Source organism: Delphinus delphis, chromosome 8 (genome assembly GCF_949987515.2).
Source record: "Delphinus delphis chromosome 8, mDelDel1.2, whole genome shotgun sequence".
NCBI lineage: Eukaryota > Metazoa > Chordata > Mammalia > Artiodactyla > Delphinidae > Delphinus > Delphinus delphis.
The window spans coordinates 11,302,714-11,327,288 of record NC_082690.1 but is presented as its reverse complement, the minus strand read 5'-3'; the positions used below and the strand labels follow the sequence as shown (position 1 = coordinate 11,327,288).

Sequence of the window (24,575 nt, the reverse complement as noted above, 5' to 3'; positions counted from 1 at the left end):
CAGGCCTTCTCTATCTTCATGGAAAACCATCATGTCCTCCCAGATTCTTCTGTGTGGATGATCCTTAGAAGTCTCAGGAACCTGCGGCTCTGGAGAGTGAACGGGTTAAATGGAAAGCCCTAGAAACCAGGGAACTTGGCTGCCCGTGTTACTTTCTAAAATTTCATGTGTGCGTACTTCCAGAAGGACAATGGATGACTGGAGTTAAAACCAAACCAGTCAGCTGGAACGTCATTACTGACCAGAACGAGAATCCCCTTGTTGAGCCGTTAAGCTGCGGCTTTGTCATCCCACCCGCATTCCTCTGGTGAACGCTGGCATACAACAGGTCGAGAAACAGAGCAGAAGAAACCAGCACAGAAGGCAGTCTCCCTTTTCATGCTTTAATCCCATACCCCGTGCTCCACTTTTGGAGGATGGTCTCCCCAGTCCTTGCCGCTCCCACACAATCAGAGCAGGTGAGGTTCATGATTATTCAGCCTCACCTCCATGGAACCTTTACCAGGCAACAGAGATCCTTGGGCCATGAGATTCTACTCCTTAGTTCTTAATTACATGAGAATGAAATCACGTAAGAAAAAGCAAACAACGCAAATACATGAAAGCCTTTACTCCTGGTAAATTCTTCAGGGTCCCAGGTCTCCCTGACATCAGAGAATGAGCAGGGCGGATGGGGTGGGGCGTCAGGAGAACAGTCTGGATGGCCTTAGCCAGCAGCAGCAGCTTTTGCTTAAAGTTTCCACAATTGGAGCTCAGCTCTTCTCCAGCTTTCTTCACGTAAGTGTAGTGACCCCATTGATCAGGATTCTACAATCATGACAGTGCCTTTGTAAGCTGACACCACTTCCAAACCCCCTCACAGACTCATGGGAAGAGGGTCGGGTGGGTGGGCGTGTATATATGTGGAAATGTAAATGACTTCAACATGGTTTTAATTAGGCGTTACTGAATCCCTCAGCACCCAAATGCTACATCTCACAGATGTAGCACTAGGGACAAAACCGAGAGCCTGGCAGAACAGTAGGAGGGCTGGGCAGGGGCATTCTAACAGGAAAAGACCCACAAGGAAAGAGGCTTCTGACTAGGCCCCCCTTTCAAGCTGTGTCTGGCACCTGGTGTCATTTTGACAATGGGGAAGGGAGCAGCCTGACAAGGTCCACATGAAGCCGCCTCGATGTTTTTGCCCATCAACCACTACTCGCATCTCTCCCGAGAATCAAAGGAAAGTGCATGGTGAAGAAGTGTATCAGTGAGAGAGTTGTACAGTTAACCTGTGAAAGTGTGGCAGAGCCATCAGGATGCAGGTCTCCTGCCTTGAGTTCAGGGCTGTGTGCTTTAAGATTTGAGCCCAGGAAGGACAGAATCCTAAAGGCTGGTCCCTTACCAAACCTAAGGACCTGTCCTGGGCCACTTTAAACTTGAGGGCGTTAGGCGTCTTTAGGATAGTTAACAGCTTATTTGGGGGCAAATATAGTAAACACAACCTCTTAAGTCTTCTAATTCTCCTACTTCACACCTGTGAGGTGGAGGCAGGCGCACTCCAGTCACGGAGAGGCCTCAATTCAGGCAAACTTTGGAAAGAATATCTCCTCAAGGTGTAGAACAAAGTTGAGAGGTTCTGCGTGGGGGGGTGGTGATCTAGTTGTGGGAAGAGGTTACTAACGCACACCTGGGCAGGTGAGGGAGACTCCCTAGAAAAGGTCTTCCCAGGCCGACAAGATGGCTTCTCCCAGATCACCCCTGGGAAAGAGTCGAAGGCAGGTGTCCGCACGTGGGGACCGGGCTAGGAGGTCTTTCCTGAGTGGGTCCTCTGGTGCCTGATTAAGTGGTAGCCTCTGCTGAAGCTCTTCCCGCAGGTCGGGCACGTGAACGGCTTCTCACCAGTGTGTGTTCTCTGATGCCTCACGAGGTGGTCTCTCCGACCGAAGCTCTTCCCACACTCGGTGCAGCGGCAGGGCCTCACTGAGGCATGTCCCCTCAGGTGCTTGGCAAAGGCGGCGCTGTGGTTGAAGCAGCGCCCACACTCGCTGCACAGATAGAGCTCCTCAGCCGCGTGCGTCTTCCGGTGGGCCAGGTACCGCCTGTGGTCACTGAAGTCCTCTCCACACTCTCCGCACAAGTAGGGTTTGCCTCCGAGGTGGATTCTTTGGTGTGTTGTGAGCACGGATTTCTGGCTGAAGCTTTTGCCACAAATAGTACAGAAGAAGGGTTTCTCTCCCGTATGTGTCCTCTGGTGCCTGACAAGGTCTGAAGTCCAGCGAAAGTGTTTTCCACAATCGTCACACCTATAGGGTTTCTCAACAGGTGGAGTTCTCTCAACCTGGACCAGAGGGGAGGTCTCATGCAGACTCTTCCGATTTAGGGGATATTTATAAGGAGCGCTCATCTTGTGGACCTTTTGGTGCCTGGCGAGATGTGAGCTCCGTGTGTAACTTTTCCCACACTCCATACATTTATAGGGTTTCTCTCCTGTGTGAGTTCTCAGGTGTCTAACAAGGTGGGAGTTACAAGTGAAACTTTTACCACATACAGTACAGTCATGATGTCTCCCTAACAGGGGGTGGACAGGCACGGTTTCCTGAAGATTCGTTAAACTATGAACTTGAGAAATATTTGTGCCAAATCTTCTTTCATTAAGTCTGCCTGGATCACCCTCAAAGACTATTTCCCAATCTGGAGTCTGGTGAATTTCTGCATCTCCCAAGATAGACCTGTGTAGCTCCTCCAAACTCAGATCTGCTTGCTCAGGACACTCCTCATCTTCACTCCTATCTCCTGTAGAAAGGGAGAGAGGAGAAAAGGGGAAATTATAGAGGTAATGACGCCTTGCACACCATGGAGAGATTTTTTAAACAGTTTTGGGAGGGCAAGACTGTAAAGAGAGAAACCCATGTTTCTTAAGTGTAGAGGTTGGGAAGAAGGAAATAACCAGTCAACTGAATGCCTGTCGTGTGCCAGGCACTTTCTTATACGCTCTCTCACGCTGTCAGCAGCCTTCGTGTGGACAAACATTATTATCCTCCTTTCACAAATATGGAGGTTGGGGATCAAGGGTTTACGTGAATGCTTAAAAAATGGTATAGCTGCAATTCCAAAAGTTCCCCTTTTTTGTCTGTCACCATTTTGCAGTACAGATCCCTCAAACCAATGATAGGCGTGAAGAGGGGAAAAGGATAGAAGAATTTGGCTTCAGAGAGAGTGCTGTCGGCTGACATGTTAGAAGAACCAGTGAGAGGGGTTCCCCAGAGGAACTGCCAGCTCGGGGGACGGATTCCCTTTGTCACTCCTCACCTGTGTAGGTGAAACTCAGGATTTCTGGCTCTTGAGGCTCCTGCACCTCTGGGATCTCTGGGATCAAAGGCTCTTCTTCTCCCATGTGGGAGATCTCGTCTAGTCTGGGGATTGGAAACGCTGCTCAAGAGAGGGAAAACAGGACATCACGATTGGTTCAACTGTTCCCCATGTCAAGAGCAGATCTTTTCTGTTTGGCAGATTGCAGAACAATCACATAGGCAGGTCAGTCCATCAAACCTTCAGTCTCTTTAGCTTGAGCACCTCTGACGAGTACTGCCTATCTCTTGCCTTTCACCAGCAACTCAATAATCACACAGCTGTCAATGTTACCCTCTTTTCCCAGATTCAAGTAAGTAGATCGTCTCCAACCTTTATTGCTTGTTTCATAACTTATGTGCTTACCTACTCACACTAAACTTAAACTCATACTAAAACTATACTATTACAGCTGTTTTCTTATTAGAGGTTTCCAACTACTTTCTAGGCATTTTCTCTTCCCTCTAACTTCGAAGGACACCATCTTCCTCGGCTGTCCTTCAGTGTCACTGGTGGGGTCGGCATTAGAGAAGTGTAGTACGTACAATCTAAGGTCTAAGACACCCTCAATTTCCAACAAGAAAAAGATCTCTGTGCTCAGGACACTCTAGAAACACTTGAAATTCCTTACACAAGGAGACCACAATTCCGCAGTCTTCTTCCAAGACATATTCCCCATAGAACTCTTTCTGTGTTGGATCCAGATCACTCCACTGGTCCTGGGAGAAGCATACAGCCACATCCTTGAAAGTTACCAATCCCTGAAACAACACAAAGATTCTACTAAAATGGCATGCTTTATGGAGCCTCATATTTTGTTCCTGGAATAAAGGTCATTGGTACAGGCAGAATCCATCCAGGAGACAAAGAAACTCAAATGCGACACTTGGTTCCCTTTCAGGACATCTGAGTTTCATCCTGTCGCTGCTTCCCAAGTTTCTGCTTTTGCAACTGGCCCGCTTCCTGCTCCCTCCAATCCCACTACTTTCCCTCAGCACTAGCCTTTCTGAGGATATTGTTTAAAATACAAGAAAGGTCTTAGAAGTCACCATTCAACTCCCTATTTTACACTTTAGTGCCACCTACATTTCTGCAAAAATTCATCTTTTCCAGGAAACTTTCCCTAACTGACCTTACCTAATCACACATCACTTACATAGTCTATACAGCATAAACAGGACTTTCTTCTTCAGCTAGGCTACAATCTAAAAATAAGGATGGGGGGCTTCCCTGGTGGCGCAGTGGTTAAGAATCTGCCTGCCAATGCAGGGGACACGGGTTTGAGCCCCGGTCCAGGAAGATCCCACCTGCCACAGAGCAACTAAGCCCGTGCGCCACAATTACTAAGCCTGCACTCTAGAGCCCGCGAGCCACAACTACTGAAGCCCATGAGCCACAACTACTGAAGCCCGCGTGCCTAGAGCCCGTGCTCCACAACAAGAGAAGCCACCGCAATGAGAAGGCCCCGCACAGCAACGGAAGAGTAGCCCCCGCTCGCCGCAACTAGAGAAAGCCCACATGCAGCAACGAAGACCCAATGCAGCCAAAAAGAAATAAATTTATTTTAAAAAATAAATAAATAAGGATGGGGACTTCCCTGGCGGTCCAGTGGTTAAGACTCCACACTCCCAATGTAGGGGGCAAGGGTTCGATCCCTGGTCAGGGAACTAAGGTCCCGCATGCCACGCGGCGCGGCCAAAATAAATAAATAAATAAAATAAAAATAAGGATGAATTCTATTCCTTTTTTCTCCAGCCACATAGCTTAGTTGTGGGGCTCTTGACCATGGTGAAGTCTTCATGAATGCCATGGCCTGACTGAATGCAGTCCCTGGAAGAGGATAGCACCCAAAATCAGAAATCGTTTTTGCAGGACAGTCAGTTATCCTTACAAATGACGATCAAGTTTATTCCTTAAAACCAAAAACAAACCCTCACTTGACAACTTCAAAGTTGTACTGGGGTGTTACCAAATAATCCCACTTTGTTAGTCCCTCTGCTTGGTGGCAAATCAAAAGGCTCTGGAGCCTGTAGACCCGACTGAGATGTTATAACTGATCTCATTAGCTGCAGTTCCTCCCCTTCCAGACACATGCAGAACTGAGAACTTAAACTGGCAAAGGAGAGTGGAAACTTGTGTCCCGTCTGACCTGTTCAGTGTATATGCCCAACGGTTCCTCAAATTCTCCATGGTATAGACAGAAACTAGGGTGCACCTGTGATAGAGCAGTAAGAAGGGCAACCATCTCTGGGTTTCCAGGGTTCCTCTCTTCAGGAAGGGCTGGGTCCTGGGGCACTGGAACCTCTAAGAAGAAAAGAAGGCAGAGATCAGCAGTGTGCAGGGCAGCCCTAAAACTGGCAAAGAGCTGAGCATCCCCCATGGTCTCTGGTGGGAAGGTGGGAGTCAAGACACAGGCCTAAGGGCGGCTTGAGTCATCCCAACGCCACCACCTGTAACACTACGGGAATGCCAGGAGAATAACCAACAAAAGTGCTATCCAAGGTAGCCCTGCTTACGGGTACTCTAGCTAGTACTGCCTCCTCTCAACACCCTGTACTCTGTGGTTTCCTCCCCTTATGATCTAGCCAGCCTCCTCGGTATGGGAGCAATATCCCCCTCCCCTCACTCTGCCACGATCCCCCCTTCCTGCTGAGGCTCCCACCGCTCTCCTGCAGGGGCTGGAACTCCAACTCCTGGCACAGGCTCTGCTCTTCTGGTGCCCCCAGATCTGGGCTCTGTGTGGTCTCCTCATGGGACTCCTCGGGGGTCAAGGTGTGTGCAGGATCCTGAAGCTCACTAGGTGACTCGGGCTCTGCTCCTGGATGCACTGTCTCCTCGGACAGGACTTCCTGGCCGTGAACATGGACAGTCACCTGGGAATAATTCCAACTTCCAGTCACCATGGAGTCAGGAGGAAAGTCTTGGTTGTCATCAGGGCTTATGTTAGGAGAAGCTGCCAACAGGAAAACTCCCAGAGGGACCCAGACGAGGAGGGGAAAGTCCAGTCCCACTGGGGCGTGCGAGGAGGAGCCGAGGTTATCCTCGCCAGGACAAGGGGGGACATTCAGATACTGCCCTGCTTTCTCATTTCCCTCAACCCTGCCTGTCACCAGGGCTCTGAGGTCCCATCCTTCCCATCTTCGCCTACCCCACCTGCGGCTCGCCTTGCTGTGTGCTTCCCTGTCTGTCGTCCTGAAAGGGGGATCTGTCACTGCGGGGCTGAGAACCTCTGAGGAAGTCACGGAATTCTCCTCCCCAGGAAATGGAGGTTCAACATCCAAAGGGAAAACCAAAGCCGTATCACCTTGTGTGCTGAGGCCACAAAGATGGTCCCTAGGCAGGTGTTTCAAGAACCAGGAAGTCACACTCATACACACACAAACACACACACACTCCTCTGTCCCATGGAGCTTATGGATCTAGGTACAACCCAAGGGCAGAGCCAATTCCATTTATGGGGTAATTTACGTAAGCCCTACCCCTAAATCCATGCTCCCAGCAAATAGACCCCCTCCACATCACACAGATCAGGACTCCCCCTCCTCACCCACCGCCTTGGTCTCCTGGGTTGTTTCTGCAAACCCTCCACCAGCGTCACGGCCTCCTCGCCACTCTCTGGCCGCTGGCCCCGCACCCAGCTCTGCAGCTCTCCGGGCAGGACAGTAAGGAATTGTTCCAGCACAAGCAGCTCTAGGATCTGCTCCTTTGTCCTCCTCTCTGGCCTCAGCCACTGATGACACAGTTCTCGGAGTCGGATGAGAGCTTCCCGAGGGCTTGCTGCTTCCTGGTAGCGAAAGCGCCGGAAGTTCTGGTGCGACGTCTCAAGCACAGGGTCATCCCTCTGTAAGACAGACTCTGGCCTACAGGTGAAATCATCTTCCAATTTCACCATGAGAATCCCCTCTTCTTCCCAAAGATCCTGGTCCTCCGGTTCCAAGGCTGTAGCCATCGTCTGGCTCTGGGGTGGTCTCACACCATCGAGAGCTCACACTGTCGTTCCCCCCGTCTCAGCCTGGGCACCTCGAGGAGTTTCTCCCAAGGGACCTGGGTAGAGAAGTAAAGACAGACAACACTATGAGCATGAAAGTATACACAGGAATAACAGTTCTGAGCTCAATCATAATCCTGTGCACATAACACTCCCAAACTTAAATCCCCTTTCCCCTAATCTCCATAACATATGTTGTAAATAGATCTAGTTGGAATAGGATAAGCTATGCCTGAAGGTATGTTCTCCCACTCCTTTTCCTAGGCAAGGTTCACACCCCATAGAAAAACAGAAAAACATTGCATTTCTACATCATGAAATATGGGAACCTAAAAGGAAAATGGCTAGGAGAAAGGACAGTCATAACTGCCTGCTAAAAATGCGGTACTGACCACAATCTGTTTTACACACACACACACGCACACACACACGCTGACATATATATTAGGATATATATTCTGAGAAGAGACACATTGACAGGGCTGAATTAGACAGAGAAGGCTTTGTGGAGGTTCACTGTGAACTGATTCACACTCCGTATTAATTTATTCTGTAAACTGGGGACTCTCCGAGATTTGAGAGGATTGTATGCGATAACAGCGAAGAAAGCCACTTACACACAGTGGCTGGCACATAGGCACCCCCAAAAGCGATCCTCCTCCTAAGACATCTTTAACTGGAAGACCTACAGACCCTCAAAACTAAATTCACGATTCCTACTCCCGAATCCACCCTCTTCGTGTAATCCTCTTCGCTGAGATCATCACTTGTTAAGTAAACACTCAACCTTATCATCTTTGGATTCAACTTTGAATCTTACCCGTTGCTTACAGCTCACTAAACCAATTGTACCTCTTAAGCCTCTAAATCTGTTTCCTCCTGATTTAGTTGGGGCCCCCATCTCTTGCCTGGACTACTGCCATAACTTCCTAACTGGGATCCCCGCAGTGCTCAGCTATGAGCAAAACGCAACAGACTCAGCTGTGGAGCTTCTGCAAAACACAGCATCACACATCATTCTTCTGGATATTCTGAGTCAAGTCAACCTAGGGAACTGTATCTTTAGAAATGCTACATGTGGTTCTGATGTGCATCCTAGCTGAGAAACGCTTAGTGCATGTAAGGTTAAGAGAGAGTCCTGGAGTCAGATTGCCAGGGTTTGAATCCTGGCTCTATTGTTTACTAGATACGGGGTCATGGTCAAGTTCTTATTCTCCTTATGCCTGTTTCCCCTTTACAGAATGGAGGTAGGATGGAATCCATCTAATAGGGTTACTATGAGGAATACCTGTGTAGTGCCTAAAAGTGATGGTGCCCCAATGTTAACCATTATCTTTCTGAATAATAGTTCCAACTGCATCACTCAACATTTAAAAATAATTTCATACTGTTAGTAAGATCAGTTCCAAAATCCTTGGCATGGTACATGAAGCCCTTCACAACCAGCCCTCAATTTATTTTTCAAGCCTCATATCCTCCCCTCTTCTCTGTATCACCTGCTATAACGAATGCATTGCTGACCTCCCTACAATAGGGTGCCTTTCCAGGCCTCCAAGTCTGTAAAAGTCTGTTCCTTTTGTATGGAAAACTCCCACCACCAATGCTTCACGTGTGTTCCTACTTCTTCTCGACAGGTCCCCTCTTCTTCATTCCCAGGATTTACAGTTTCGGTCTTAAATCAGTTCTCTGGATTACTGCAATTGCCTCTAAATGTGAGCTATCTGTCTCCAGGTTTGTTACCTTCGTCACCATTCATCATATCACAAGAGTGACTGCTCTTGGCAAACCTGGTCCTGTCCCTTCCTTATTTAAGATCCTCAATCACTCCTGTCTTGGAAGTGAAATACAAACTTCTAAGTATTATGTATTAGGTTGACCTTCATCTTGGGTTTCTTTTTTTTTTTTTTAATATTTATTTTATTTACCTGGCCTCACCAGGTCTTAGTTGCAGCACACAGGATCTTTCAGTTGCAGTATGTGGGATCTAGTTCCCTGACCAGGGATCAAACCCGGGCCCCCTGCATTGGGAGCATGGAGTCTTAACCACTGGACCACCAGGGAAGTCCCTTCATCTTGTTATTCCTTTGCCTTCCTCTCCAATCCTTTCAAACACACACATACACACATGCACATTGTGCATGTAAAGCACACAAAAGGTCTATGGTCTTTGGCTTTTGAACATGCCGTTCCTTCCAACTCTTTACCCTTCATTAGGTTAAACTTACTTATCTTTCAAGACATAGATAGGTAAGGCTTCATGTCTCCTGAGATGCCTTCTTTGATCCCATTCTCCCTGCCCTTAGACCTGGTTAGAAATCACTTTGCTTCCCCAGCTATCTGGACACATCTGTATCTCAAAATCTGCCACATCACACAGTCGTCGTTCATCTTTCCCCTGAAACCCCTTGAAGTAGGCGACTGTCCTTCAATCAATTTCCAATACCTATAACAATAGGTTATACCTCCAATACCTCCACTTTGAAGTTTTCTTCCTACATTAACAGTAAGAATCAATCTTTTCCTCCATAAGTTTCTACTCTTTTTTATTCACCAAATCTTGTTAATCCTACCTTCTAAATCTTTCAAATTCATGCATCTCATCTCCACTGCCATTCCCCGAGTGAAGCCGTTATGACCCACTAAAAGGCACTGATAGGACCTCTTAAAAAGTGACGATATCCTCGGCCCCTACGACTGCACTGGCACTTACATGTGGAACGAACCACTTGGTTCAAATTTTACCAGTGGGCTTCCAGGTGCCACCGCCTCCAGACCACTCTCCACATGCAACCTGAGGGTTCTTCATTTTCCAATCTTTTTATGCTTCACTACAACTGCCTCAGGTCCACCTTCAAGGTCAACGATCCACTCTTAACAGCTGTAACATGCTGTCTAACATGCTGTTGCCCATCAACCACCAAATTATTCATTATTTAAATCTGTATCTCAAATCACTTTTCATTCAAGCTTATTTCATTTTTCCATTACCCGCAAACATTCACTACATAATCTCATGATCTATAGTTCTGTAATTTACAGATCTTCCTGGGCTAATTTACCTACTTACTACATCTGCTCTATCTCATGGTGGTGTTTTTGCAGGTGGTTTGTAATTTTTTTACGTTTTATGCCCATTTTCTTTGGGAGAGCCCTAGGTTATAAAAGTGAGCCCTTTGAATGAAATTTCCTTTGCTTCCATCCAAGTACTAGTGGTTTCAGTATCTTAATTTCTCAGTCTTCCTGAATTATGCCAATAGTGTCTTACTTAGGCCTAAGCCTGTGAGTGATTTCTGTCCCACCCAAGGCTATGGAGGCCTACAATTCCTTGCCCTTTTGCTTGATCAGTAGACAGATTTTCACGGAAGGAGTAGCTCTTCAAGGCTCCAGGCTGGCAGATACTCAACTCTATATCCCTCCCCCATCCCCACCAGTGCCCCATTTTCATATCTCCTTGTTGGAGTATAGGTATTAGAACCCCAAACTTTAGAAGTCTTTATTTTGGTTTGAAATCTCCTCGGGCTGTGGTGGAGTTAGACTGTGCTCACTCCTCCAGCTTTTATTTCTGGAACGTAGACATTTACCTTTAGTTTGGGGTCAGGGAGGCAGGTGAGTGCAAGCATTTAAAAATGGGCAAGAGCCATATCCACATCAATACCACCTGCAGTGCTGCGGTAAGGTCTGAGTGGTGACCCTTCTAACATACAGAATCGGCCAATGGCTTCACACTGTCCACAGGGTAAAATCTAAACCCCTTACAATTTGATTCCCAAGGCCCTGCAAGACCTGGCCCCTGCCCACCTCTCTTCTCCAACGACTGCTACTGCGTTAAAAGTTGCTGCTCAAATACACTGCTGTATCTCTTTTCTACGCCCTCACTAGGTGTTCCTGATGCTGTCGACTCTGCCTGAAATACCCTTTCTACCCCTTTTACTTGGTTAACTCTACTCATCCTTCAGATCTGCTTTCCCTGGTCCTCCCAGATTGTTTCCACAGGAACTTGGACCCTGTATCGCAGCACACACATATATCTACTTTTTGTGTGGTAAGAATTGTTCATCCTCCTGTTTAATTCACCAGACCATAAAGCTCCGAGGGCAGGGCCACACAGCACCCAGCTCAAGGCCTGTCACACAACAGGTTCTCAGGCAGAGACCATGGTAAGTCTTTTTAATTCTCTGGAAGGACAGATCCAATATCCTATTAATTCTTATTCACTCATTTGTCCAGCTAACTGTGTGCCAGACAAATGAATAAATAAGGGAAAAAACACTTATTATTTGGATTGCGAGTAAAACAGAATACTCTTAGTGGTTCCTGACGTGAGGAAAACACAACTCATCACAAGGAATCTTCAGGCTGCCTTGGGAGGATCCACATACAAGTCACACAAAGCTGTGCATTTGAAAAAAAAAATCATTTTCCTTTGAAGATGTGAATGAACCTTAATATGCACAAAACCGGACATCAAGTAACTTAACACAAGTACACAACACTGATTATTTATCCAGACAATCCCCCCAACATCTGCAAGGCAGGAAAAGAAGATGGAATTGATACTCAGGGTCTCTGGCTTAATGAAGGGATTTCTATTAACTTAAAAATGGGAGAACTTGCCCAGCGAAGCAGGCTAGGAACTCTCACTGTTTTCACGTAGCACAGTCCACGAGATGCCCTACTACAGATTCTATAAAGTATGCGCTGACAGAGGGTTCCTGCTTTTACAGGGCTTTGCTCTCCAAAGAAAAAAAGAACGTAACAGCATCACATAGAACCTGCTGCTTTAAAATGCTCTTCAGAAATCACGGATTGAGATTTCCTTCGCTTGTTTTGTATTTACTTTGGCAGCCTCGGAAGATGAGATGGCGACAAAAGGTCAGCAACAGCGGAATGAGGGGCGGCAGAGTCATCCTTGTTGGGGCAAGAGATGGGAAGGAAGAGAAGGCGGGCAGTGCTGTGAAAAGAGCACCGGATTAGGTATCCAAAGGTGTACGTTCCAGCCCACATCCCCACAAACCTGGAACCGCTCTAAGGGCTTCCTGAGACGAGGTACACAAGAGCCCTTGTAAAGGGTGAAGCCCTCTTCAGACAACAACTCTCCTAACTCTCAGGGTTAGCTGAGACCTCTGAGAGCTTGTGAACTAGAGCATGCTGTGCAAATGTCAGGTGTCAGTACTAGAGACAGAAAATGGGCTTTGCATTTTATTCTGCCATTTATGGGATGGGTTACCCTGCAAGTCTGCCTTGCAATTCGTTGCCTTCTAACGCCTTCCCTCAGTGTCTGTCCTTGGAAGGGTTCCACAGTGACAGACAAAAACCCAACAACAGGATACTATAGAGAGACCGTGAGGCCAGGCCAGGAAAAGTGAAAGACCTGTTTCCAGAAGGCTCTAAAATAATGTCTGCAGAGACGCTTCACAAGGCTCTAAAATAATGTCTGCAGAGATGCCTCGGCCTGGGCTGGCCCCACCACCTAGCCTCTTCAGTGTTTCTAGGACGTCTGGGGCAGGACTGCGGAGGAGATGTGGGAAAGGCAAGACCTTTCTCCAGTCTGTGGTCCAGCTGTCTCTGTCCATATCTGAGTGGGTCCCATGCCAGTTAAGGCCCTAACTCAACCCTAAAGACCAGAAGAGAAAACTGCACGCAGTGAAAAGATACCTGGGTCTCTATCTTAAAATGTTGTTCCTACTTGGAGTGATCTTTCTGGACCCTAAATGACAAGGTCTGTAGTCTTATAGCATCTTCCTAAAGGAGAGATGGGATCTACTTACTGGCAAATAATTAATCTTCAGAACAAAACAGTGATCAGAGAGGTTCGAATGATGATATTCAGCAGACATTTAAATTCTTTCCAGTCTCCCTTCTCCTCTTTGACTCTAACGCGGGCCCAGAGCCTGGAGATTTGAATCAATGATCGCTGGGACTAACCAGACGCTTGCAACTGCTCCTCTCATTGCTCTAGAAAAAATAATCAGCTAATAAAAATTGTTAACTGCCCTTTTCTACTCCTGTAGTGTTCTTTAAAACTAAAGACTACCCACTATGATCCTCCTACAGGAAAGATTCTTTCATTTTACTGTTACTGATCCTTACACAAACGTTTACCCATACTTTCCACATAATGGTTAGGGGCTCTGGAGCCTTAGTCTGGATCCCTCCCCTCACCTATTAGCCAGGTGACACTCCCTAAGCCTCAGTCCAATCTCCAACATGTGGCAAATACTTCCTACCTCATATGGTGGTCTTAAGGATCAATGAAGTAACGCATAGAATCGCTCAGCACAGAGTTTGGTATATGGTAGATGCTCTATATATTCTGTTCTTTCCTTCAAATCGCTTTAAATCCTTTTGGGAAGAAGATTTACATGATAATCAAACAGTCCTTTATTTCATCATAATTCAAAACAAAATTTTTTTTAATGCACAGGGAAAATCTTGGTCTGTTTACTGTTACATCAAAAGTAAAGTGTTAAGGGAGTTCCCTGGTGGTCCAGTGGTTAGGATTCGGCGCTTTCACTACTGTGGCCTTGGTTCAATCCCTGGTTGGGGAACTGGGATCCTGCAAGCTGCGTGGTGCAGACCCCCTAAAAAAAAGTAAAGTGTTAAACCAAGAGAGAATTCTTGCTTTGAAAGCACTTATAAGCTAAGATTAAACAAGATCCTTGGAACCAGATGGGATGAAAACTTAAAGATAGGTTTTCCTGCCTAAGACCAGAGTAGTGATACTTCTGTTTACCAATATCACAGTCCTGTCCCCTTCCTCTAACTGGGAAGAGGCAACCTGAGGCAAACCCAGTTAGTACAGGCATACCCCATTTCACTGTGATTCACCTTTATCACGCTTCATAGATAATGTGTTTTCTGTTTTGTTTTCTTTTACAGCTTAAAGGTTTGTGGCAACCCTGCAACAAGCAAGTCTATCAGTGCCATTTTTTCAACAGCACTTGCTCACTTGATGTAATCACATTTTGATAATTCTCACAATATTTCAAGCTTAATTATTACTATGTTTGTTATGGTGATCTGTGATTAGTGATCTTTGATGTTACTATTCTAATTGTTTTGGGGTGCCACAAACTGTGCCCATATAAGATGGCAAACTTAATCAATAAATGTGTGCTTTCTGACTGCTCCACTGACCAGATGTTCCTCCGTCTCTCTGCCTCTTCTTGGGCCTCCCTATTCCCTGAGACGTAACAATGTTGAAATTAAGACAATTAAAAACCCTACAAGGGCCGAAAGTATTCAAGTGAAAGGAAGAATCGCGTGTATCTTGCTGTAAATAAAAAACTAGAAATGATTAAGCTTGGTGAGGAGGGCATGTCGAAAGATGAGACAGGCTGAAAGCTAGGCCTCTCGCCCCAGTTGGACAAGTTGGAATGCAAAGGTAAGTTTCTTGAAGGAAACTGAAAAGTGCTACTCCAGTGAATACACAAATGATAAGAAAGTGGGGAAAGTTTTCGTGGTTTAGATAGAAGCTCAAACCAGCCACAACAATCCTTTGAGCCAAAGCCTAATCCACAGCAAGGCCCTAACTCTCTCTAATTCTATGAAGGCTGAGAGAGGTGAAGAAGCTGTAGAAGAAAAGTTTGAAGCTAACAGTTTGGTTCATGAGGTTTAAAGAAAGATGCCATCTCTGTAACATAAAGTGCAAGACGAAGCAGCAAGTGCTGATGCGGAAGCTGCAGCAAGTTATCCAGATCTAGCTAATTAATGAAGGTGGCTAAGATAAACAACAGATGTTCAATGCAGACAAAACAGTCTTCTACTAGAAAAAGATGCCATCTAGAACTTTCACAGCTAGAGAGAAGTCAATGATTGATTGGCTTCAAAGGACAGGCTGATTCTCTTGTTAGAAGCTAATGCAGCTGGTGACGTTAAGTTGAAGTCAATGCTATTTACTATTCTGAAAATCCTAGGGCCCTTAAGAATTATGCTAAATCTACTCTGCCTATGCTCTATAAATGGAACAACAAAATCTGGATGACAGCACATCTGTTACAACATGGTTTGCTGAATACTTTAAGCCCACTGATGAGACCTGCTGCTCAGAGAAAAAATTTTCTTTCAAAATATTACTGCTCATTGAACAATGTACCTTGTCACCCAAGAGCTTTGATGGAGATGTACAATGAGATTAATGTTTTCGTGCCTGTTCACACAACAACCATTCTGTAGCCCATGGATCAAAGAGTAATTTCAACTTTCAAGTCTTATTATTTAAGAAATACATTTTGTAAGGCTATAGCTGCCATAGACAGTGATTCCTCTGATGGATCTGGGCAAGGTAAATTGAAAACCTTCTGGAAAGGATTCACCATTCTAGATGCCATGAAGAATATTAGTGATTCATGGGAATAAGTCAAAACATCAACATTAACAGGAGTATGGAAGAAGCTGATTCCAACCTTCATGGATGACTTTGAGGGGTTCAAGACTTCAGTGAAGGAAGAAACTGCAGATGTGGTAGAAATAGCAAGAGAACTAGATTAAGAAGTAGAGCCTGAAGATGTGACTGAGTTGCTGCAATCTCATGATAAAAACTTTATGGATAAGGAGCTGCTTCTTATGGATGAGCAAAGAAAGTGGTTTCTTGAGACGGAATCTACTGGTGAAGATTGCTGAAATGACAACTAAGGATTTAGACTATTACATAAACTTAGTTGATAAATCAGCAGCAGGGTTGGACAGAACTGACTCAGTTTTGAAAGAAGTTCTACTGTGGGTACAACGCTATTAAACAGCACTGCTTGCCACGGAGAAACTCTTCATGAAAGGAAGAGTCAATTAATACCGCAAACTTCATTGCTGTCTTATTTTAAGAAATTTCCACAGTCACCCCAACCTTTAGCAACCACCACTCTTCAGTCAGTAGCCATCAACATCAAGGCTAGACCCTCCACCAGCTAAAAGATTATGATTCACTAAAGACTCAGATGAGGGTTTGCATTTTTTAGCAACAAGTATTTTAAAATTATATACATTTTTTTTTAAAGACACAATGCTATTGCTTAATCAATCGACTCCAGTACAGTGTAAAGAGAACTTTACAGTACAGTGTAAACAGTTTTTTGGAAAACCAAAAAATTCCTGTTTTTATTGCGATATTTCCTTTATTGCAGCAGTCCGGAGCTGAACCCGCAATATCTCCGAGGTCTGCCCATATACCCAAGAGGTCCTCTGAAAACCTAACCCAAAAGGCAGAAGAAATGAAAGGGAATACCTTCACTGACTTCTTGCCTTCTAACACATCATGATCAGTGTGCTTCAAACCATGTTTAAAAACTATTTAAGATATTCTTGCCATTTATATTTTTTCTTCCTTCGTTAGAGTCAACATAGATTTAGTTAAGATTCTATTCAGCGATTCTTCACTAGATTTGAGTAGCAACGGGAGAAGTAGCTCAAAGGTTATTATAAGGTGTAAAAAAGAGGAAGACAGGAAGAAATAAAAGGAGAGGCCAAATAAGTAGTGGGTGGTACAGGGAGTCAGAGGAGGCTAAGACATAAATATCTTCTGCCACTAAATTTTATAGACTTTGCAGTTAGGATCAAGGTATAAAAATGTAATTGAGAGTAAATATAAACATGAAGAATTTAAATAAAGCTATAAAAATCATAACAATTCACTTTATTTTCAATTAAAATGTTTCCTACAAGTACGTACACAGGCCCAGGAGGCAGTGCTGGATCGCTGTTGATAGTTCTCCCTTCAGAGGTGGATGAGCTGTGTTCCACCTCCTAGAGGTGTGTCATCTGGGACAAGTCACATCAAATCATCTTGAAAATGGGGATGATTTTCTACCTAAAGGCAGAGAGCTGGATCATTTTTTGAGAAACTATCCAGCTTTTTGATGGTAATAGAGGGGCTTTGAGGGGTACAAGGATATGTGGCCTCTTTACTGAGTACCTGGGCCATAATGTATTAGCCTGAAGATGGTGAGAGGAATTTACTCAAGAGTTGAGAAGGGCTAGAGGCCAAATACAGGTTCTGAGACCAGAATTAAATATCCTGCCACCATGATCATATTGGGTAACCTCCAACATGAAACTAGGTTTTTTAAACTTACAGGTTTTTACCCAGGGGTGGTTAATGGCCTGAATAAAGCAGGCCAATCTACATGCCTCAGTTTAAAACAGAATGTCACAAACTAATCTGAAGTAGGAAAAGGGTGATCACCAAACCTGACACCCACCCTGATGAGGGTAGCAGCTTTTATCTGGAAGCCAGAGTTAAACTAGCCAAATACACTTAATTCACTACAGTGAACACGGTCAATGCCGATCACACAGAGGAAACATTATTTAATGAAAGAAAAAAAAAAAGGATATTTTATAAATATAGCTTGACCTGAGGTATAAATGTGGATAATTCAGAAGTTACTTCAAAAGTCATTCACTATGTTTTTAGTTTTTAATTAATATTCTCTGTCAAGATACTCCCTGTTCTGTATCTAGATGACTTCCTTCTGGCTTTGCCCAAGGCTCCCTTGCGTATGATGAGATGAAGGATGGGATCCATGCCTGCTGGACCACAGGAATCTGAGGGGTATCAGGTTTCCACTGCAGAGTAAATCATGGTCCAAAGTAGATGCCATTCTTGCTCTGGGCCACTGTTTAGTGTCTTTTGTCTCCCACTGTGAGCCCTGTCCCTGAAAGCAAGGACCTCCTTATATATTTTTATATTCCCTGTTCCTAACACTTCGTCAAACACCTGGTTAAAAAGATGCTCGATAAATGTGTGTTGTATTTATTTAAGCTGTTGATTTCTCTTCCCCCAACTTGAATACAGACACTGAAATTCAGAATCAGTGGGTGCCAGGGCTTCTGAGGACAGTTACAGGAATTTGGCATTAGCATTTATTCCAGTCCCCTGAGGGAATCAGGTGGCACAGCCATATACTACTTTACTATGTTACACAGGATTAGTGGAGGAAAACTTCTCCAAGAGAAGGCAGGGGATGGAGTTCATTCATCCCAGAAGTATCTACTGAGCATCAATTGTGTGTCCCACACAAGTCAAGGTGCTGGGCAAAGAAAGATGAAAAAAGCACAGGCCCTGACCTTAAAGAATTTAACATGTAGTTAAAAAATAGCTGGGACTTTGGCATACTAGGAACTCACAGCAAAAACCTAGAATATGGGTATAAGCTATATGATAAAAATAGAAGCTCCTATCAAGAGAATTAAGAAAATCAAGGGAAAAAACTCACCAGTATTTCAGCTTCAATTCAGCTTAAGAAAATGTAGCACTTTGAGTTTTTTTGAAGTACACTTTCTTAATTTTACAAATCAAGGAACTCAGACCTAAGTGGTTAAATTACCCACACAAGATCATCGTACTAGTTTCAAGTACAGAAGTACTCACACACAGGTCTTTTGATGTCCAAACCACTGCAATGTTTGTGTGAAGAAGTCTGGCCAAAGGCAGTGGTTCTCAACGTGGGGAAACCCAGACCAGCGCACCAGCACCAGAGAACGTGTTACAAATGCAAATGATCAAGCCCCAGCCCTGACCTATAATCAGTAACTCTGGGGGTGGCCCCAGTAATCTGTATTTCACAAGCCCTTCAAGGGTTTACGATGCTTGGTAAGTCTGAGGACCAGTCCCTAAGGCAAAGGAGATAAATCTGAGGTTCGAGCAGAAGGGATCCAACTTTTCCAGTGCTGGCCAAATTTAGAGGAAAGGAGTCTAGGACTGCTATATGTGTTTTATGTCCGTGCCAAATTAGCTGGAAAAAAAATGTTGTAAACCTGTAACTTACCTCATCTGCATAGTTTATAATGCCCAAGAGTCCCTCACTTCGTAGTAAACCTTGCTGTGCCCTTGAAATGACTGTCTACTGCAATATGGTATACAGAAAGAGTGCAAAACGGGTACAGCTGGAGGAGAGAGGGGACAAGATTATGAATCCCCGGTGCTTAGTCCTAGGAGAAAAAAATTTTTCCTCCCTCCAAGCCTGCCCACCCTCTTAGGCTAGATAGTAATAGCAAAAAGCTACCCAAGACAAATGGCTACAAACCCTAACTGTTCCGCTGTCATACATTCCCTAGCAACAAGCCTCCCATGGCTGTCCCACAACCTTTCTGAAGTGGCTTTCTGGATCAAGGGCCATGGGGCAGCTTGGAAGAGAAGTTGGAGGGATGAGGGACTCCACTAGCTTTCCTTGTGGCTTCTGAGTGAGGCTGCCCTGGGTGTCACCTGCAGAATGTGGACAGAGAGAAAAAGCAACAGTTCTAAGCCTAGCCTCTAAGTAGAGCCTGGATGTGGCCCTGCTCCCCAGGACCAAGGCAGACAGGGTTATCAAGGCGCCTAGAAGACAAGAACATCAAGGCCCAGAAAAATAAAAATCGGGCTGGCACCTTTCTGAAAAACACATACAAACTAACAAACTCTTCGCGAAACCAGGTGAGAAGCAGGCCCCATATACTCCCGCTGAGGGTAGCGGTGGTGTCGAGAAAAGTGCCCAAACTGGCTGTTAGGGGTGGGGGAGGGAAGTTGCAAGTGGAGACTGCAGTCATTGGCTTGAGAGGAAGCTCGGGTCCGTCACGGTGCAGCTTAAAAGCCACAGGCCAGGTGGTCTCCAAGGCCTAGCATGATCACGGGCGATAAAATCACGGGAGATAAAATCACGGGTGAGGGTATCTGCGTGTGTTGCGGCGTAGTTAGCGGTGGCAAGTGATGGGGCTCGCCTGGGCAGGGAGCCTTCGGGGGGATTCTTGAGCCAGCTGAGAGGCGGGGTAAAAAACTGCGGGAAATGAAGGGGCCTCGACCACTCCTCCCACGGTGCCCGGAGGACAGTTGGCACGGAAGCAATGGGAGGGCGGTACGAACTAACTGCGTTTCTGCAGGCCTCAAGAGGGGGCGGAGGGCGGTGGCTGCAAAGAAAGAAGCCTGGAGCGCGTTCCACGTACCCGAAGGTTCTAGCTTCGGCCGCCAGGAAACACGGAGACCACAACGCCTCAGCCCCCTCAACATACTGCCGCCAATACCTTCCACAGGACAGTACGATTTCCCCAGGCTCTAGGGGGGCGGGGTCTCCGACCCCTCCCCCTCCTCCCCGCTCAGCCCCGCTCAGCCTGCTTCGGCCCGGCCCGGCCCGGCCCAGCCCCCAGCACTCACGGCTCCGACAGCTCCGGCGGCTCCTCCCCTGCCCCGGCTTCTCCCCAACCCACTCCCGGCCCTAGCAGCGCCGCCAGATCCGAGCCGCGCGGGGCCTGGCGGGTCGGAACACGTGGGGCCTTTGCGCCCGGAACCGGAAGCTGCCCTTCGCCCCGCCTCTTCGCCGCGCTGGGGCCTTTCTAGGCTCTTGGGAGGTTTGCTTGTTTCTCTGTGCCCCTAGCTGGTGGAGTTGCCGTATTCCCAGGGGAAGCGGGTCGGGGGGCCTCAGCTTCCGCCCGCTCGCCCGCCCCTCTCTGCATGGGTGGGGGGGCCCTCGATTAACACACGTACCTTCTGCAGGGGGGCTCCGTTCTGTTTTGGGTCTTTGTTTTAATTTTGATGCCTATATCTTGACTTGGTTTTCTTAATTTTTTTTTTTCCTTTGCATTGTCGGCGAAGCATGGTAGAAAAGAGCAGTTGTGGGTTTGAATACCGGCTCTTGTAGTCGCCGTCAGTTGTAGGGGTTCCGACAAATTCACACCTGAACCTCAGTGTCCATCTTCTGAAATGGGCGTAGTAATACCGTTACTCTGCAGGCTAAATGGTACATTGCATGTGAACTGATTGGAGCTTAGTAGAAGCTTAGTAAGAGAATAGTTATGGCATCATGGTTCTCCTGTATTTTCCTTGGGCATTTCTTTGTGTTTCTTTACTTTGAGACTATCTTCCCTGATCTCATTTGTTCATTTTTGTGTGGGCAGTGACGTTTCTGCCTGTACCTGCAATTTTCCTTCTGTTCCACTCCCTAAGTCACCACTCTCCACGTGCCATGTCAGGGCCTTCTCTTCCTGAACTATGCCTTACACATTTTATTTTCATGGGACACATTGGTGGGATCTGGTTATTGTGTTTGAACCCAAGGTATTAATCACTTTTGGTGGAGGGAGACGAATTTACAGTTCATGAGAGCCTGCTGTGCTAGATGTTTTCTCTTTGTATCTCATTTAATATTTTTAAGTATTAAGTTCATAAGTAATACATAAATTTGTTCTTCTAAACGTTTAAAACATTACAGATAAAGCTAATGACTTTTTACTAATCCTGGCTTCCTCATCTCTCTCACCAAAAGTTTCTTATGAACCTGTATTTATCTTCCAGACATTTTTCTGTACTTTTACATACAATACATATATGTATTAATAGAAAATATATAGTATTTTGTGTGTGCATACGTGTATGTGTGTGTTCCTGTTGGAGTCCTCAGTTTGCTGTTTTCTCCTAGCAAAGGGCCTTGGAGATCTGTCCACAGTACGTACAGTTCTCCCTTATTCCTTCTACTTTTCTGCGTAACATTCCACAGTCTGAATAGCCATTCGCTTAGTGATAATATATGTTGTTTACAATTGTTGTTATTATGGACAATGCTATAATAAACATACTCTGCATGCATACATGCAAATGTCACTAGGAGACAAATGCTGAGAAATGTATACACATAATAGCTGTGTATGAGACTATTTCCCCCCATCCGTGCCATTATTTCATGTTGCCAAATTTGTATATCTTGGTCAATCTGTTGGGTAAAAGTGATGTCTTATTGTTTTACTTTACTTTTCCATAATTAATAGTGTTAAAAAGAAATAAGCCCAATGGAGCGTCATTTGCCTCCAGTACAGCAAACTAAGACTTAATCGAAGTTTCAACTCTTCCCAGAAATGTGATCTTTAAAATAATCAATCTGAAATTACTTCATCAACACTAGTGAGGTGATCTGTATGATAAAGACCCCTGCAGTTCCCTTACCCCCAAAGAAGATAGCTTGGCCCGAAAGAACGCTTTTTTTTTCTTTTGCTAATACAGCTGTCCATGTATCTGGGGAGGGGATTGGTTCCAGGACCTCAGTAAATACCAAAATCCATGGAAGCTCAATTCCCTTATATAAAATGGTGTAGTATTTACATAAAATCTATGCATATCTTCCTGTATACTTCAAATCATCTCTAGATTATTTATAACATATAATAAAATGTAAATGCTATGTAAATAGTTTTAAATACAATGTAAATGCTATGTAAATAGATGCTAGGGCACAGCAAATTCATGTTTTGCTTTTTGGAACTTTATGGAATTTTTTTTCTGAATATTTTCCATCTGCGTTGGTTGAATCCATGGACACAAAAACCACAGATATGGAGGGCCAACTGCACCCTCCTTCTGCCTATAAAAACCTTCCGTTTTGGGCTTCCCTGGTGGCACAGTGGTTAAGAATCTGCCTGGCAATGCAGGGGACACGGGTTCGATCCCAGGTCCGGGAAGATCGCACATGCCGTGGAGCAACTAAGCCCGTGTGCCACAACTACTGAGCCTGTGTGCCACAACGACTGAAGCCTGCGTGCCTAGAGCCCGTGCTCTGCAACAAGAGAAGCCACCGCAATGAGAAGCCTGCGCACCGCAACGAGGAGTGGCCCCACTCTCCACAACCAGAGAAAAGCCAGCGTGCAGCAATGAAGACCCAATGCGGCCAAAAATAAAATAAATAAATTTATTAAAAAAAAACCTTCCATTTTGTACAACCCCTCAGACTGCCCTTCTATTTACTGGATGAGATGCTGCCTGATTCATGAATCATTGAATAAAGCCAATTAGATCTTCAAATTTACTTGGTTGAATTTTGTTTTTTAACAATAGTGACACTGAACATCCTTTGTATGTTTATTGGTAACTTGTAGTTTTCCTATGAGTTTGCCCATTTTTCTATTGGGTTTTTTGCTCTTTTTCTTTTTTAAAAAATTTACTTATTTATTTGTTTTTGGCTGCATTGGGTCTTCGCTGCTGCGCATGGGCTTTCTCTAGTTGTAGCGAGTGGGGGCTACTCTTCGTCGTGGTGTGCGGGCTTCTCATTGTGGTGGCTTCTCTTGTTGTGGAGCATGGGCTCTAGGCACCAGGGCTTCAGTAGTTGTGGCTTGCGGGCTCAGTAGTTATGGCTTGCGGGGTCTAGAGTGCAGGCTCAGTAGTTGTGGCGCACAGGCTTAGTTGCTCTGCGGCATGTGTGATCCTCCTGGACCAGGGCTCGAACCTGTGTCCCCTGCATTGGCAGGAGGATTCTTAACTACTGTGCCACCAGGGAAGTCCTGCTCTTTTTCTTATTGTTAGATGTTCTTTATGTATTCTAGATACTAATCATTTAGTATATATGTTGAAAATATTTTCTTCAACTCTATAGCTTATTTTCTATCTTTGTTTATAGTATTTAAAAAAATATATATTTTTTGGCAGTGCCAGGTGGCTTACAGGATCCTAATTCCCCAACCACAGACCAAACCCCAGGCCGTCGGCAGTGGAAGCGTGGAATTCCAACTGTTAGGGGAAACACTGACCAAAACCGCCCGACCTCGCCAGGCAGGACAGTAGCAACTTGCATGAATTATCTTACCACAGGAGGTCCTGGTAACAAACAGAACTGACAAGCTACCACCAACCGGAAGAATTTGGGAAAGGTTAAAAGGAGAGAGGAGATGCCAGTCCATATGTCCTACCAACCTCCCAGAATCCTTCTCACTGGAATCCATCTTGGCTGAGCAACGCGCTCACCACCAAGAAGGACCCTGAGTCTGAATGATTGGCCAGAGACAACCTGGAAAGTAGCCCATTCCCATAAAACCTGAGACTGCAAGCCACATGGCAGAGCAGTTCTCCTGGGTTCCCTTACCCTGCTGCTCTCCACCCAGGTGCCCCTTCCCCATAAAGTCTCTTGCTTTGTCAGCACTTGTGTCTCCTCAGTTCATTTCTGAGTATTGGACAAGAGCTCACTCTTGGGCCCTGGCAGGGGTCCCCCTTCCTGAAACACAACCACTGGACTGTCAGGGAATTCCCAGTATTAACATTTTAAATTTGATACTGTCGACCAAAAAAAATATTCACAGTCTAAAAGCTGAAAGTTATGTTTATTTGGCGGAAATATTTAGGACTTCCGGCCCAGGAGGCAGCATCTCAAGAAACCCTGAGAGAACTGCTCCAAGGAGGCGAGGTGGGGAGCCAGGGTATATAGGAATTTTGCAGCAAAGGGCAGGTAGTCTGAACTTCAAAAGATTATTGTTAATTAAAGAAAACCACATCGTTCAAGTTAAGGAATTTAGCGCTTTTCTCTGTATGGGAAGA

The 24,575-nt window shown here is 45.4% G+C and overlaps 1 protein-coding gene across 2 annotated transcripts; it reads right to left on the bottom strand.

Annotated features, from left to right (window-relative positions):
• Positions 1-284: 284 nt before the first annotated feature.
• On the bottom strand, positions 285-20,536 carry ZNF202 (zinc finger protein 202). Of its 2 annotated transcripts, XM_060017758.1 has the most exons (11): positions 20,439-20,536; positions 19,339-19,517; positions 19,081-19,198; positions 16,983-17,120; positions 13,087-13,899; positions 6,878-7,374; positions 5,993-6,203; positions 5,546-5,634; positions 3,962-4,091; positions 3,292-3,411; positions 285-2,775 (listed from the first exon to the last, which is right to left on the bottom strand). In XM_060017758.1, the coding sequence occupies exons 6-11, from the start codon at positions 7,277-7,279 to the stop codon at positions 1,784-1,786; spliced, it is 1,944 nt and encodes a 647-aa protein (XP_059873741.1). In that variant the 5' UTR covers positions 7,280-7,374; positions 13,087-13,899; positions 16,983-17,120; positions 19,081-19,198; positions 19,339-19,517; positions 20,439-20,536; the 3' UTR covers positions 285-1,783. The 2 variants fall into 2 exon arrangements, 1 of the variants encoding a protein (XP_059873741.1); XR_009520348.1 differs by lacking the exons at positions 285-2,775; positions 3,292-3,411; positions 3,962-4,091; ... (1 more) ...; positions 5,993-6,203; positions 6,878-7,374 and adding an exon at positions 12,145-12,269.
• Positions 20,537-24,575: the final 4,039 nt, after the last annotated feature.

Excerpts from the sequence above, each read along its gene's own strand:
- ZNF202 (XM_060017758.1), bottom strand. The coding sequence starts at position 7,279 with ATGGCTACAGCCTTGGAACCGGAGGACCAGGATCTTTGGGAAGAAGAG. Across the intron at positions 5,635-5,992 it reads CCAGCCCCTGCAGGAGAGCG|AGGTTCCAGTGCCCCAGGAC; the intron begins GTGGGAGCCTCA and ends TTTTCTTCTTAG. Across the intron at positions 3,412-3,961 it reads CGGAATTGTGGTCTCCTTGT|CGTTTCCAATCCCCAGACTA; the intron begins GTAAGGAATTTC and ends TCTCTTGAGCAG.